Source organism: Lithobates pipiens, unplaced genomic scaffold (assembly GCF_037356315.1).
Source record: "Lithobates pipiens isolate NorthernLeopardFrog02 unplaced genomic scaffold, aLitPip1_a1.2 Scaffold_18, whole genome shotgun sequence".
In the NCBI taxonomy this organism is placed as follows: domain Eukaryota; kingdom Metazoa; phylum Chordata; class Amphibia; order Anura; family Ranidae; genus Lithobates; species Lithobates pipiens.
The window spans coordinates 460,134,648-460,150,086 of NW_027507758.1; the positions used below are offsets into that span (position 1 = coordinate 460,134,648).

Consider the following 15,439-nt stretch of genomic DNA (forward strand, 5'->3'; position numbering starts at 1 on the left):
CTGCGATTTTTATTTTTTGCGATATAAACGTAAAAAGACCGCAAATTTTGAAAAAAAATGATATTTTCTACTTTTTGTTATTAGAAAAATCCAATAAACTCAATTTTAGTCATACATTTAGGCCAAAATGTATTCAGCCACATGTCTTTGGTAAAAAAAAAGTCAATAATTGTATATTTATTGGTTTGCGCAAAAGTTGTCACATCTACAAACTAAGGTACGTTTTCTGGAATTTACGCAGCTTTTAGTTTACGACTGCCTATCTCATTTCTTGAGGTGCTAAAATGACAGGGCAGTACAAAACCCCCCCAAATGACCCCATTTTGGAAAGTAGACCCCCTAAGGAAATTGATAAGAGGCATGTTGAGCCCATTGAATATTTTATTTTTTTGCCTCAAGCGATTGAATAATGACAAAAAAAAAATTTTTTTTTTTTTTTACACAAAGTTGTCACTAAATGATATATTGCTCACACATGCTATGGGCGTATGTGAAATGACACCCCAAAATAAATTCTGCTGCTTCTCCTGAGTACGGGGATACCACATATGTGGGACTTTTTGGGAGCCTAGCCGCGTACAGGGCCCCGAAAACCAAGCACCGCCTTCAGGCTTTCTAAGGGCGTAAATTTTTGATTTCACGCCTCACTACCTATTACAGTTTTGAAGGCCATAAAATGCCAAGATGGCACAAAACCCCCACAAATGACCCCATTTTAGAAAGTAGACACCCCAAGCTATTTGCTGAGAGGCATGTTGAGTCCATGGAATATTTTATATTTTGCCACAAGTTGCGGGAAAATTACAAACTTTTTTTTTTTTTTTTTTTTTTTCACAAAGTTGTCACTAAATGATATATTGCTCATGCATGCCATGGGCATATGTGAAATGACACCCCAAAATAAATTCTGCTGCTTCTCCTGAGTACGGGGATACCACATATGTGGGACTTTTTGGGAGCCTAGCCGCGTACGGGGCCCCGAAAACCAAGCACCGCCTTCAGGCTTTCTAAGGGCGTAATTTTTTGAGTTCACTTCTCACTACCTATTACAGTTTTGAAGGCCATAAAATGCCAAGATGGCACAAAACCCCCACAAATGACCCCATTTTAGAAAGTAGACACCCCAAGCTATTTGCTGAGAGGCATGTTGAGTCCATGGAATATTTTATATTTTGCCACAAGTTGCGGGAAAATTACAAACTTTTTTTTTTTTTCACAAAGTTGTCACTAAATGATATATTGCTCACGCATGCCATGGGCATATGTGAAATGACACCCCAAAATAAATTCTGCTGCTTCTCCTGAGTACGGGGATACCACATATGTGGGACTTTTTGGGAGCCTAGCCGCGTACGGGGCCCCAAAAACCAAGCACCGCCTTCAGGCTTTCTAAGGGCGTTACAGTTTTGAAGGCCATAAAATGCCAAGATGGCACAAACCCCCCCCCCCAAATGACCCCATTTTAGAAAGTAGACACCCCTAAATTTAGGGGTACACTAGTGAGACTAGGTAATAAATGGCGGGTGCCCTGAAACTATAAAAAAATAACTAACCAACCAGCGTCACCTGTAACAGTTATATGGTGATCACTGGTGAAAGGGTTAACTAGGGGGCAATCAGGGGGCTTTATGCGGTAGTATATGGGGGTCCCTGGCGCTATAAAAAGCTGCGGCGAACCTAAATACCTACCTGCCTAACTAGCGTCACCTGTGACACTAATACAGCGATCAGAAAAACGATCGCTTATTAGGCTGGGTTCACACTGGAGCGATGCGGGAACGCCACGAATGCGCGGCGGGTTCCCGCATCGCATGCCTCCCGGCGGCAGTTCACACTGCCCTATGCGAACTGCTGGGAGTGTCAGTGAAATGTTAATGACACCCCCAGATCAGTTCGCATATCGCAGTGCGATCTGCAAACTTGGATCGCATGGTGTGAACACCCATGCGATCCGATTCTGCTGCGGACCAAAAAAAGGGTCCCGTGCGAGTTTGCGGCGGGTGCGGCGGGTGCGACACGAATTCAGCCATACTATCTGTATAGCTGAACTCGAATCGCACAGAGATCGGATGTGATTTGCACTGCAGTGCGGTGCGAATCACATCCGTTCTCATAAACCGCTGCAATGTGAACCCAGCCTTAGTGACACTGGCGACGGGGGGTGATCACGGGGTTAAACCTTTATTGGGGGGGTTAGGGGGGTACCTTAGAACTAAAGGGGGCTAACCCTAACTGCCCTAACAGTTATTAGTCACAAATGACACCTGCCGGGTGATCAGGGGGTTAAACCTTTATTAGGTAATAAATGGCGGGTGCCCTGAAACTATAAAAAAATAACTAACCAACCAGCGTCACCTGTAACAGTTATATGGTGATCACTGGTGAAAGGGTTAACTAGGGGGCAATCAGGGGGCTTTATGCGGTAGTATATGGGGGTCCCTAGCGCTATAAAAAGCTGCGGCGAACCTAAATACCTACCTGCCTAACTAGCGTCACCTGTGACACTAATACGGCGATCAGAAAAATGATCGCTTATTAGGCTGGGTTCACACTGGAGCGATGCGGAAACGCCGCGAATCCGCGGCGGGTTCCCGCATCGCATGCCTCCCGGCGGCAGTTCACACTGCCCTATGCGAACTGCTGGGAGTGTCAGTGAAATGTTACTGACACCCCCAGATCAGTTCGCATATCGCAGTGCGATCTGCAAACTCGGATCGCATGGTGTGAACACCCATGCGATCCGATTCTGCTGCGGGCCAAAAAAAGGGTCCCGTGCGAATTTGCGGCGGGTGCGGCGGGTGTGGCGGGTGCGGCGGGTGCGGCGAATGGCTGAACTCGAATCGCACAGAGATCGGATGTGATTTGCACTGCAGTGCGGTGCGAATCACATTCGTTCTCATAAACCGCTGCAATGTGAACCCAGCCTTAGTGACACTGGCGACGGGGGGTGATCACGGGGTTAAACCTTTATTGGGGGGGTTAGGGGGGTACATTAGAACTAAAGGGGGCTAACCCTAACTGCCCTAACAGTTATTACAGTCACAAATGACACCAATGCAAAAAAAAAAAAAAAAAAAAAAAAAATGACATTGGTGTCACTGTGACTGGGGGGGCAGGGGTAATTGGGGGGGTGATCGGGGGGTAAAGGGGGGGTGTGAGTGTGCCTGGCATGTTCTACTGTGTGTGGGATGTGTTGGTGCAACTCACTGATCCGCTCTCCTCCGTGTCGGAACGAAAAATACCGACACGGAGGAGAGAATACATCACTTCCTCTCCTGTGTTTACATTACAGGAGAGGAAGTGATGTCACCGGGGATTTCCATTCGTCGGGAGCGATCGCGAGGGGGTGGCCATGAATGAATGGCCGTCCCCTCGTCCGGGATCGCTCCCGAACGAAAACCGACCGCCGCAGGCACCGGGCGGGGGCCCGATCGGGCCCCCGACCCGCGGGAGGCAAATCACGTACATCTACGTGCTTATGCCTGCCCGTGCCATTCTGCCGACGTACATCGGCGTGAGGCGGTCGGCAAGTGGTTAATATCCATACCAGATCTGAAGGGCCTGGTAATTGAATTTGGGGGAACCCCATGCTTTTTTATTTATTTATTTTATCAATGACTTTCAATGAGTGTTCTCTGTATTACGGGAGCCGACAATTCATTATAGCCGCAAGTGATTATAAAGGACTTACACTTTGTGCAGGGGCAGTTCTAAGGACCAGAAACATGCGCCCCTTCACAGGCATACTATAGACACTCCCCAGGTATGAAATTTAAAGGAATATTACACGTTTATTGTTTCACTTTAATCATTATTAAAATCACTGCTCCCGAAAAAACAGCAGTTTTTAAAACTTTTTTTGCATTGATCCATGTCCCCTGGGGCAGGACCCGGGTCCCCAAACACTTTTTAGGACAGTAACTTGCATATTAGCCTTTAAAATTAGCACTTTAGATTTTGAACGTTGGAGTCCCATAGACTTTAATAGGGTTCTAAAGTTCACACGAAGTATGCTATATACTAGCTCCGTCGAATCTTCTTTATACATTCGACAGACACCATAAGCCTTCAAAGACAGATTCGACCGTAATTCATGTGGATTTTCGGACGAATGCAATTTTTGAACGAAAAACTAAATAAATAAAAACGAATTTCGGGAGTAACTAAATACGTTTATTTTTTCGGAAAAAAACTAAATTCCGAAACAAAATATTTTACTCTGCACATGTCTAGTGCATACTAGCACATTATAGCATAATCCATCTGAGCCCCCCCCAAAAAAAGTTATGCAGACTTAAAGTGTTACTAAACCCAGTAATATGAAAATAGTTCTTCTGCCTCCCCCCTCCCCACACAGTGTCCACAGCTCATTAATAATTTTTTTTACATGAAAATACTGCAACTATGTACATTTTTGAAAGCTCTGTATACCAAGCATGCTTTACTGCATATAAAGACTGATTTTACTGTTGTGGGTTCAGTAACACTTTAACTATCGCTTTAACTTTCAGGTATTGCCCATAGGAAAATTACCCAGATGTCTGATACCATGCCAGTATACCCAGGTAGACATGTGCAATTTGTTTCATTCCAAATTAGTTTTTCAACAAAATTCGTTAATTTGGAAATATTCTAATTCATGAAAATCTGTTTCAACAAATTTTTCCAAAAATTAAAAAAATCTAGAATTAGAAAATTCAAAATTAAAAAATATGGAAATTCTAAATTCTAAATTTGAAAATCCGAAAATTCCAAAATAAGAATAAAAATCCCAAAATTCAAAAGAATGAGGATAAGAACGAAAACCCGAAAATTTGAAATTCCAAAATAAGAACTAACTAACAATCATAACAATGACTAACTATTATAGGTATTGGAATTCCCATTCAAATTTGGCTGTTAGTGAACATGACAAATACAAATTTGGAAAAATTTGAATTAGTTATATTCCATTTGTTTAGATGCAGTATTCGTTATTTCGGTAATTCGCAAAAATTCCAACGGATTTTGTCTCAAACTTGTCTTGCATACACACGGTCGCACAAAGTTGTCGGTAAATCTGATCATTCAGAACACGGTGACATAGAACACGCACAACGGGACTATAAAGAGGGGAGTAGCCCATAGCTTTCCTCTCATAATTTATTCTGAGCATGCGTGGCACTTTGTCCGTCTGAATTGTCTACACACAATCAGAATTTAAACAATCAGATTTTGTTGTCGGAAAATTTTAGATCCTGCTCTTAAACTTTGTGTGTCAGAAATTCAGACAGAAAAAGTCAGATGGAGCCCAGACACGATCGGATTTTCCAACAACAAGATCCGATCGCACATTTTCTGTCAGAAAGTCCAGCCGCGTGTACAGGGCATTACAAACTAATAAATTATAGGCATTGGAATTTCCTTTCAAATTTGGCTGTTAGTGAACGTAACTAATTTATCTGAAGTTGGAAATTATCTGAAATAAGGAATGCCACTTCTAAACAAATTAAACGTAACAAACTAATAATAATAAATAATATTAATAAAAAGTTTTCATTATTATTTTTATTATTATTTTGTTCATTTGCATTCGTTTAGATGTGGCATTCATTATTTTGAATAATTCGTAACTTCAGATAAATTTGTTACGTTCACTAACAGCTAAATTTGAAAGGAAATTCCAATAAATAAAATGTAATAGTTATAGTTATTATTAATAGTTAGTATTTCGGATTTTCACATTTTTTGATTTTGCCAAATTATCAAAATGACGAATACCGTATCTAAGCAAATGGAAGATAACAAATTCAAATTTTTACAAATTTATTTGAAATAACGAATTTTGAGCATAATGAATGACCCAAAAATTTTTAAAAAGAATGAAATGTATGAAAATGAATACATTTTTCTGCAGTGAGGATGTCTATACCCAGAATTGTCACCTTTTTCAGCATTAAACATTGAAGGAAATCTAGATTTTGGCCTTTCTGAAATCTAAACCATTTTTCCTAAAAACCAGTTCTTATAAATCATAGAACCATATGTCATAATCTGAATTTATGGAGGCTCTGACACCCTACTTGTCAGGAATATTTCCCTGTGCGGATCTCTTAATCTAACCAGCGGGTACCTATCCCAGACTTACCAATAATTCCAGGTGTGGAATGATATGGGCAAGGAAGTCTAAAAAAGAAAATTAATCACATCACATCTAATGCCACGTACACACGACCGGTTTTCCCGTCGGAATAAACTCTGAAGTTTTTTCTGACGGAGTTCTGCTGAAATTGTTGTTCAAACACACGATTGCACCAAAGTCCGATCGTTAAGAACGCGGTGATGTACAGCACGTACGACGGGACTAGAAAAAGGAAGTTCAAGACCCGGGCTCCTTCTGCTGATCTGGTGTTAGTAGAAGTTTGGTTAGAGACAATTCACACTTTTTCAGACTTGTGCTTATTCCGATCGGTTTACTTCTGTTCAGTTTGTGGTTGTGGGTTTGTGTCTGGTTTTCAGTGCGTGTAGTCAGTTCGTATTTGTTTTTCAGTGCGTTTTTTGTCTGCTCATTACTGATTTTCAGCTGGCTCTTCACAGGCCTTGCCGTTCTTCAGTGTGTTCTGTTAAGTTCCTTCTGATCAGCCGACCATTTTGAAACCATGGTGCTAATACGTACAGATTGTAGAGTTCGTGCTGTGTGGGGGCTTGGTGTTGGGGTTCATACTTTGACCCAATCCATGAACAGGGCGAGGAGGAGTTCATGGAGCAATAATTGGTTACTCCAGCGTGACCAATTCTCACACATGCCTTTGCTTCATGAGATCCAGGAGAATAATCCTGATGATTTCAGGAACTTTCTCCGGATGACGGACCCCAAATTTCACCGTCTGTTGGCTTTGCTAACCCTTTATATCAGCAGCCAAGATACCTGGATGTGGCAAGCCATCACTCCGGAGCAGAGGCTAGTCACCACCTTGGTGACTGGGAGAAGTCTATAGGACCTCAAGTTCTCAACAGGCATCTCCCCCCAGGCTCTGGGGATCATTAATCTAGAGACCTTTTCTGCCATCATTCAGGTCCTACAGAAGGACTATATTAAGGTAAGTTTTCTCCTTTAACATCACATTATATGTATTTATTGTTTGCTAATGTCTTGTATTTATTTCATCATTCCCTAATTACTATGATTGGAATATGCTGTGAATGTCTCCTTTTATCCTCATGTATGCTGGAAGCTTTTAATGCTCCTTTTTTGGCCTACATGCATATTTGTCTTCACTAACCTCCCCAGCATTCTATCCTGGGCCCATATACACCTATAGCCTAGTCCCTTTTAACAATGTATATTGTCAGTTCCATTGTACTGCTTTCCCCGAAACACCCCCTAAAATGTGTCCAAATGTTATGTGTGTCCTTAAATTCAGTGTAATTGAGTGCTGGAGGCTTTTTTTTGGCTCCCAAAGTCACCTCAAACCCTCCTCCCCATACAATTTTATCAATGGGCCATCAGAGGGTTTAAGGAATCTGATAAGTGGGCCTTATATTTTTGTCTTTTTAAATACTCCTTCAAATAAATGTTATACTGATGTTGTGCAAGAATGTTTTGTGTAATCTGCTTTCAATGTTAAATGCAAAAGTACTTATATTTTTTTTCTTGTTTGACGCCATGGTTTCCTTCAACACCACAGGAATGGTAGACTGTGGCCTCCCATTTTGATGACTGGAACTTTCCCAACAGTGGAGGGGCTATAGATGGGAAGCATGTCCACATTGTGCCACCACCCCATTCAGGTCTTACTATTATAACTATAAGGGGTTTAATAGTGTAGTGTTAATGGCGGTGGTGTCGGCACACTGAGTTCCTCTATGTGGACATGGGGAAGAATGGCTGGATGTCAGATGGAGGAGTCTTTGCCCAGATGGAGTTTTACCAGCGTCTCCAGACTGGTGGCCTGGCATTGCCACCTGATGCGGATAACGTGGAAGGACTCCCCTTCATCTTAATTGCAGATGAAGCCTTTGGTCTGGGCAAGCACCTGATGAGGCCATTCCCCCAAAGGACCCTCACCCCAGAGAGAAGGGTTTTTAACTACCGGCTGGCCAGAGCGAGAAGAGTCTTAGAGAATACCTTCGGGATAATGGCCAGCTGGTTCCGCCTGTTTCTGACAGCAATCCATATGGCGGACTACAAAATCAACCATATCATCCTATGCTGCTGCATACTGCACAATTATTCAAGAAAAATTTCACAGAATTATCTAGCCTCAGTTGGGCCTGAGGCCGGACTTATTACAAACAATTGCCTTATGGGCCTGGATACTGGCTGTACTGGCTTGGCACCCCAAAGCTCCAGTGAAATTTGGGAGAAATATGTTAATTATTTTATGGGTAGGGGGGCCATTGCAATGCCAGACAATATCTAAAATTTTTAGTAATAATATCTAGAGATAAAATCTAGAATTTTCTTTATTGCTTGCTTTTCATTTTGGCTGTCTCCTAGGTTCTCTTGGTGCACTTGTAGTGCCAAGTGGATTTTCATTTAGTACATAAGCCCCATTGTCACTGTAAATTCAAAATTACTTACAAAACTGGTATAGAGCATTGAAAGAAGAAGCCACACATTGTTGTATTTCAAAATGTTTACTCTGTGCACATTCACACATGTGCATTTAGAAAATTTGTTAAAAATTTTTTTCTCAATATTGTTTGTTTTTTATATTTTTTGCTCATTTTTTTTTTTGTCTCAATATTATTATTAATTATTTTTTTTTTTATAGACACGCATGCTTTAAAACATAACATACACAACTTACAAAGTTCAGCGTATAAAACCTGAAGGCATTATCAGACATTATAGTGTCAAAAATGTCTTGATATTGCCGTAAATCTGGTGGGGTGATGTCACCCCTGTAAAAGCCAAATTTTGAAGATGCACACAAATTGGGAGTCCAAATGGGTAATGTTAACATGTGCTATCTCCCATTATGGGGGATCAATTGATGTGTTTTGGGGGTGCAACCCCTTCCTCTCACCTACTAGAGTTTATATGGAAAGGGTTACACCCACAACGCATACATTGAGATCCCCTGATGGCAGATAGCACATGTTGACACACAGTGTGCAGCTTAAAAAAAAAATGACATGGGTTCCCCCTTGGGAGGCATACCAGGCCCTTAGGTCCGGTAGGGATTTTAAGGGGAATCCCCTATGCCAAAAAAAACAGCGTGGGGTCCACCCCAAAATCCATACCAGACCCCTATCCAAGCACGCAGCCCGGCCGGTCAGGAAAGGGGGTGGGGACGAGCGAGCGCCCCCCCTCCTGAGCCGTATCAGGCCAAGTGCCCTCAACATGGGGGGTGCCTTGGGCAAGGGGGGGGCCACACGGCCCCCCCACCCCAAAGCACCTTGCCCCCATGTTGATGAGGACAAGGGCCTCTTCCCGACAACCCTGGCCATTAGTTGTTGGGGTCTGCGGGCGGGAATCCGGGAGCCCCCTTTAATATTTAATGTTAATGATTATGTTGTCGGAAAATCCGTTCGTGTGTGGGCTCTATCGGACTTTTTTCCGTCTGAAATTCCGTCGGAAAAAGTTTGAGAGCTGGATCTCAAATTTTCCGGCAACAAAATCCGATCGCACTTTTTCTGATAGTTTCTAGAAAAAATTGACGGATAAAGTGCCATGCATGCTCAGATTAAATTACAAGACCAAAGCTATTGGCTACTAGCTTCTACGTAATCCCATTGTACGCAACGAACGTCACCTCATTCCGAACGATCTGATTTTCCGACAACTTTGTCCGACCGTGTGTATGAAACACAAGTTTTGGCCAACATCCGTCAGAAAAAATCAGACGGATTTTGTGGTCTGAATGTCCAACCGTGTGTATGTGTGTCTTCGAGAGCTGCTCTCATCCTTGGAAAATGTGCTCTCCTAAAGTTAAGCGTCTTTATCTTTCCCGTATGTGTTTGTTGCTTACCGCTAATATTACATGAAATCATGTTATGTCACTGCTACCCAGATGTTCTTTTATATGAACCTTAGTAATAAGCTCTGCATGGTTTGAGATTATCAGGTCCAGCAGAGCATCATTCGTAGCTGGGACTCAAACTGCACCATAAAATTGTCTTGTAATATGTTTTCTAAAATTTTACCTTTTTTAACTGTTCCATTATTCCAATCAATATCAGGGTAGTTAAAATCCCCCATTATTATCACTGTCCCAGCCCTTGCAGTCCTTTTTATCTGTGCAAGGAACTGAGTCTCCACCTCCTCATTGTTATAGGCTACCCAATGTTAAACTCCAATGATAACTTTTGTATTACGCACATCCATGTGCAGTTCCACCCATAATGCTTCAGACTCATCACACTCTCCATCAACTAGGTCCTCATTCACACTGGCTTTAAGATCACTTCTCACATAGAGACAGACACCGCCACCCCTCTGTTTTACCCTGTCTTTCTGAAGGAGAGCATCGTCAGGAATATTAATAGCCCAGTCGCGTGAAGAATGTTGTTCTCTTCATGCACCAAATCTTCCAACTCACCTATTTTGTTTGGCAGACTTCTGGCATTGGTGAACATGAACAAACACTTTAATTCATTATCACTTTTTCACACTTATTTTGCCTATTGTTTATTTTAGTACAAATATTAGTATTTCCAATGGTTGTTTGTAACATGGGAATCTTCTTCCCATCTTCTTCCTCCTCTTCATTGGCCTCCCCCATCTTTCCACCCACCAATATGGCCTGCTACCTGCCTGACCTGTCTGCCCCATTGTAATTGAATTCACCCTCCCCCTCAATCTTAGTTTAAATACTCCCTTCCCATAAACTTCTCCCCCAGCACAGCAGACCCCCTTCCATTTAGGTGCAAACCATCTATAACATATAAGTTGTAAGCCTTCTTCTTACACCAGGTCTTTAGCCATGCATCCAGCTCTCTAATCTCCCCCTGCTTTTCCTGGGTTATGCATAGCACAGGCAATACTTCAGAGAATATCACCTTGGAGGTCCTTCCCTTGAACTTGAAGCCTAGTTCTTTAATTGATTCTTAAGGAGCCTCCACATTTCTAACATGGGCCAAAACAGCTGAGTCATGCCCAGCTCCTCACAGTAATTTATCAACCCAGTTCACCACATGCTGAACACTGGCACCAGGGAGACAGCAAACCAAGGGCATTAGTGACATCTAGAGCTGCCACCCCTGAGCTTGCCACCCCCACATCCTCCACCAACTTGGCAAACTAGTAAAGAGGCTCAAACCCAGCGCTGACCTTTCTTTTCTGTGAGCCTCTACCACTCCCTCTGACTACAGTAACACATCTTCCTACCTGATAATCCTGACCCCTCCACATCAACCCTACTAACAACCTGCTCAGCAGGCAGGAGGACCCCTTTCAAGGTTGTCAGTTCTGCCCAGTGTTGCAATTTACTCCTCCAGATCTCTAATGTGAGCTTCCAGAAGGGCAACCTGCTCATATCTGTCACAGTGGGATCCATCCTGGAGTTGTGGCTTCATTGTTGTACACAGCACACTGTCTGCTCCACAAATCCTTCTCCTTCAGCCTTGCTAGAACTCATTATCCCAGTTGCAAAATTAATATTGCTAACAGGTAATTTCAGATATTAATTACAGACCAGAAGACTCTTGTTATAAACTCTGTTTTTTTAACTCACCAAATTTCCCCTTTGTCAGAGTTCCAGCAAGCAAAAAATACAAGCTAAAGGATGAGCAAGATCATAAGTTCTACAAAAAATGATATAGTACCTGTAGCACCTGTGACCAAAATAACTACTCCCCTTAATTAGCAGACTGAAGGAAGGAGAAAATAAAAATGCTGTTTAAAAGTGACCGAAAAAGGTGTTTTAAAAAACTACTAGCAAAGACCCCAAAGAAGAAAACAACTGCAATCACCAGCAGTCAAAAGCAAAATATTTTTTCACACTTTTTTTCACTCTTTGGCTTCCAGCCAGCAAAATGTGGCACATTCATTTATGTTGTGGCCCCCCCCCCACCCCCCGTACCCTTCCTTCAGAGTCCTAACTCAAGCTGACCATACATGGAACATAATTTGGCCAGTTCAGCAGGGACTGGCCAAATTTCGATCTAAGTGTGTTCACTGTGGTTGAACAGAAGTTGATCCAGCGATTGACACCCTTCATCAAGACCTACTGCATCTCTCACCCTTTGCTCTGCTGCGAGGATAAAATTGACCCAAAACTACAATAGCTTCACTTTATTTTGTTATCATAAAAACATGGTTATATTCACATTTCAAAGTGGAGTCTACTCCTTCTGCTTTAAAAAAGGAGCCTCAAATTTTCCTTCACATGTAAAATAAATCAAAATGCTTGCGGAAAAAAATGACCCCCTTTGGTAAGATGATAGAATGTGGACAGACCAGAGAGACCTTATCTATAAAGCTATTTTAAGATGTACTATATAAAACTTGAGGGTAACAATGAAATTAATTTGCAAATATTGTATAATTGGATGATAAGGATTTAGTATTAAATATGGAATTGTAATGAGAGTTAAAATCGAAGAATAAAAATATGATAGATATATAGGGTCCAGAAACATCATCACTGGGGGCCTCATATGAGATGATGCTTGGTGTATCAGCCTGAAAACTAGGTTTTGTTTAAGTTAATGTTTTAAAAATGAATAAACCAAAAAGAAAATAATTATTCGTTATTAACTTTTTAAACACTGAGGAACAGACCTGAAAATGCCTTAGGGAAAATGTTTTAAAATATTTAGATCGTTATGTGTTAGATTTTATTATACTGTGACAACTCAATTCTTTAAAGTTTTCTATATTTAAAAAGTAATTTAAGAATGTAATTGCTTAATACTTACTCATCCTCATTAATAGGTTTTCCAGAAATGACATTGAAGCCACTGGGAGCATAATTCCATGTTCCTTCATTAATGGCAAACCAATGTTCTCTATTTTTACCTGCTTCACCTCCAGCATATAAGAAACAGAGCAGGAATATTGCAGAGATCATCGTTGGGCTGGTGTGTGGATTAAAGCTAGTGACTGTAACCATTTATAAAGCACTAGAACAATGGCTTCACACAATTCTATACCTGAACAAATCCTATTTGTTGGCACATTGCATAAGGATGTTTCTGTGAAACTCTATATACATTGTAGTATAGTGAGCAAAGACTTGGTTAGCAATGTCAGCAGAAGGGCAAGTAAAAAAGTGCGTAAGGAGCAGCAAGCTAAGTAGGGAAAAACGTGGAAGCCTAACAGGTCATATTAGGTAAGGTCTGTACGTTCACATGTTCAACCCTCTGAAGCTTTGAACATGTGAATGTACAGACCTTACCTAATATGACCTGTTATGCTTCCACGCTTTTTCCCTACTTAGCTTGCTGCTCCTTACTCACTTTTTTACTTGCCCTTCTGCTGACATTGCTTTGGACCTCTGACACCAACTTTGGCCTACTTCTGGACTTTGTCTTTTCCTGTGAACTCGGTACCTTCTTGTCCACCTGTTAATGACCTTGGCTTGTTTTTCAGTAATGCATCTGTCTTTTGTCTGGTATTTCACTGCCATCCATTGATGACTTCTGCCTGATGCTAACCACATCTTTGTCTCCAGTCTTGTACTGCATTGTTTACTGGTTGATCACCTCATCCTAAGGGCCGGTTCACACAGGGGGCGATGCGAGGCGACACCGACTTGCCTCGCCGCGACCTGCCGCGACCTCAGCGGCGACTTGCAAATGACTTCTGTATAGAAGTCAATGCAAGTCGCCTCAAGGTCGCCCGAAAGTAGTACAGGAACCTTTTTTCTGAGTCGGAGCGACTCGAGTCGCTCCTCTCAGAACGGTTCCATTGTACAGAACGGGGGCGACTTGTCAGGTTGCGGCGAGGCACGTCGTGTCGCCTCGCATCGCCCCCTGTGTGAACCGGCCCTAATGATTATGAATCTTCTGCCTGAGGTATCCCATAAGCTCTCAAGCTACACCAATGCTCTTCATCTACAGAAGAAGTTGATTTGGAGAAGAGAAAGAGAAACCACCCTCAACATCTTATCCTTCCCTAGGTATGTTAGAGAGAGTTTTATTTCAAGTGGCAACACATCAAGTAAAGCACATCATCACACTCTAAGGCACCTTTCACATGGACGGCTGTTCTGCCGCAGTTTAGCATGTTTATTTTTTTCTGTGAAATTCAAGACCCCAGGCACAGCGATCAGCTGCATTTGTACAGTGCAATTACCTGCATTTATTTGCGTTTCTGTACAGTTGCGTTCAGCGGCAGTTATCTAATATAGTCGTTCCCATAGCAATCCTTTTTTGGTCCCTTGAATCCCTTCTCACGCTGCTATCCACAGTTGACACAAAAGACTGCGATTACCTGCGGTTATGTGCATATAGCTGCGCTACATCGCACCTGGACGCATTCAATTCTATTTTTTCTATCCCCACCGAACCGCATGTAACGAAATCGCAGCTAAACGCTGTGTGTGAATGAAGCTATAGGAAAGCATTGTGTGCTTTTAGCTGCGGTAGAAAACTAGTAAATCTGCAGCTAAAAGCACCATTCTATCCATCCGTGTGAAAGGGGCCTTAACACTCAATTTGCTTGCAGGCTGTTTTTCATTCCTGTCACTACTGGCCTTTTAGAAATAATTTAGGCTCAATCCTCACTGCAGTCTACTAGAATCATGACTAGACATGTGCAAAAGGAAAAAATTAATTTAGTTTTGTTTCGTTTTAATTCGTTAATTAATTAATTTTGTTTAGTTATATTCGTTAAATTCCTTAAATTCGTTTTCGTATTTCGTTTAGTTTTCTACCAAATTCGAAAAATTGGTCACATTCGAAAATATTTCAACCAAATTTGAAAATATTTCTACTGAATTCGAAATTATTTCAACCGCATTCGAAACTATTTCAACCGGATTCGAAAATATTTTGCGACCCGACTTTAGGGCCATGTATCTCGGGGTCACTTGGTGCTAGAAACCCCAAATTTGGATATGTTGTAGTGCTAGTTCTATTGTATTTGCATACCAAATGTGTTTCTAGATATAAGTGACCCCAAGATATGTGGCCCCAAATTCGGGTCGCAAAATGTCATTCTCTGCTGCAGAAAAGTACTTTCATATTGCCCATATCTGGGGTCGCTTGGTGGCAAGTGACGTGGCAAGTAGACAATCAACAACTTGGTCACATGGCACTCGTGGCCGGTCACATGGCACTCGTGTCAAGTCACGTGGCACTCGTGCCAGGTCATGTGGCACTCGTGGCTGGCCACGTGGCACTCGTGTCGGGTCATGTGGCACTCGTGGTCAGTCACGTGGCACTCGTGGTCGGTCACGTGGCACTAGTGTCAGGTCACGTGGTACTCATGTCAGGTCACGTGGCACTCGTGGCCAGTCACATGGCACTCGTGTCAGGTCACGTGGCACTCGTGGCTGGTCACGTGGCA

At 42.2% G+C, this 15,439-nt stretch overlaps 1 protein-coding gene across 1 annotated transcript in view; it reads right to left on the minus strand.

Moving 5' to 3' along the window:
* LOC143988585 (ceruloplasmin-like) overlaps positions 1 to 12,998 on the minus strand; it is a 209,706-nt gene extending 196,708 nt beyond the window's left edge. Inside the window, exon 1 of the mRNA XM_077488263.1 lies at positions 12,847 to 12,998. Coding sequence (XP_077344389.1) covers positions 12,847 to 12,998 — 152 coding nt within the window. The remainder of the gene's footprint in view (positions 1 to 12,846) is intronic.
* Between the last annotated feature and the right edge of the window lie 2,441 nt (positions 12,999 to 15,439).